The sequence below is a fragment of the Cyprinodon variegatus genome, unplaced genomic scaffold, assembly GCF_000732505.1.
Source record: "Cyprinodon variegatus isolate N-32 unplaced genomic scaffold, C_variegatus-1.0 Scaffold28, whole genome shotgun sequence".
NCBI classification, from domain to species: Eukaryota; Metazoa; Chordata; class Actinopteri; order Cyprinodontiformes; family Cyprinodontidae; genus Cyprinodon; species Cyprinodon variegatus.
In genome coordinates, this window is record NW_015150481.1 from 276045 (window position 1) to 277482 (window position 1438).

At 48.1% G+C, this 1438-nt stretch overlaps 1 protein-coding gene across 1 annotated transcript in view; it reads right to left on the reverse strand.

The window, feature by feature from the left end:
* Positions 1–6: 6 nt before the first annotated feature.
* tfe3 (transcription factor binding to IGHM enhancer 3) overlaps positions 7–1438 on the reverse strand; it is a 12394-nt gene continuing 10962 nt past the window's right edge. The window contains 1 exon segment of the mRNA XM_015397895.1: positions 7–1142. Within this exon segment, the coding sequence (XP_015253381.1) occupies positions 798–1142 (345 nt within the window). The 3' untranslated portion in view covers positions 7–797.

Here is a 1438-nt window from a genome sequence, read left to right on the forward strand (position 1 = left end):
GCTCTTCTATCTCCTTGTTTTTAACGCTGCCTCGTTTCAACTTTAGAGGTTTGGGGTTTTTTGACCTGATGCTAAATAAAGAAAAGATTGAACCTGCTTGTTGTTTCATGTCTGATTGGACCGGAGGACTCTGCTCAGTTTCTGTAGAGTCTGTAATCCAGCAGAACCGACGGTCTGATATCAGAAGCTTTAATATCTTCTAACCGATATTTTAATCCAGCTTCTTGGCAGCAAACAAATCTTTATGAGTATTAAGTGCTAAAACGATGCTGATATAACACTGGGGCAGTGGTAGCACAGTGGTGGACCTGCTGCTCTCCTTTATTTTCCCTTCTGTTTGTTTGGACTTTTGTCTCCAGCAGGAAGTTTAAACATGAAAACAAATAAAACGTCATAAATCTGAAGCCGATCGACAAAATCCAGAAAAAAAAAAAAAAGAAAATCTCTTTAGAGTTTGTTTTCCAGCACCTACTGATTATAGAGATGTTTAAATTTACAGCTTTTTACACCCAGAGAGGTGACACACCTGAGACTGAGATCAGCCAATCAGAGCTCAGGAGTTGGTGTTGAATCCAGAACACTGTGCAGAATCGGTTACCATGGGAACACAGTAAAAAAAAATAACCCGCCATGATCGCCACTGCAGCACTTGTGGTGTGGTTGCCATGGTTACATTGTTATCAATACGCTGAAAATTTGGGATCGCGTCAGGGATTAAAAATTGTTCAATCAATTTCTTTGAAGCTTTTGACTCTCCCTCCTGTAAGCCAATCAGAGACCAGCTTGTGGCGACATCATCAAAGGTCCTCGTCCATGCTGAAGCTGCTCCTCCGGCTGCTGGTCTTAGAGGCTCCACAGGACAGCAGCGGGTCGGACATCACTGCTGCTCCTCCATCTTCCTCCATCAGGAACCCCCCCAGGCTGCTCAGCTCTGTCAGCCCCACGCCGGGAAGCAGGTCCGGGGAGAAGACGGTCGGCGTAGCGTGAGACTCCTCCAGGTCCATGAAGCTCAGGGACGGATTAGGCAGCAGAGGAGACAGATGAGTGTTAGGGTCCAAGGAGCTGGATGAGGAGGTTAGTGGAGTGGAGGCAGAGGAGGAGGAAGAGGAGAGGCCATTGAGGCGCGCCTGGAGCTCCAACTCCTGGACAAAAGAAAATATATTCAACAAAACTTTAACCTCACCTTGCTGCTTGGACCCCTGTCCCCTATTTCTAAACCATCAGCCCCCTCCCCTCACCTGGACACCATTAGGCCCCTCCCCTCACCTGGACATTATCAGACCCTGTCCTCTCACCCGGAGATTATCAGACCCTGTCCTCTCACCCGGAGATTATCAGACCCTGTCCTCTCACCTGGACATTATCAGACCCTGTCCTCTCACCTGGACATTATCAGACCCTGTCCTTTCACCTGGACACCATTAGGCCCCTCCCCTCA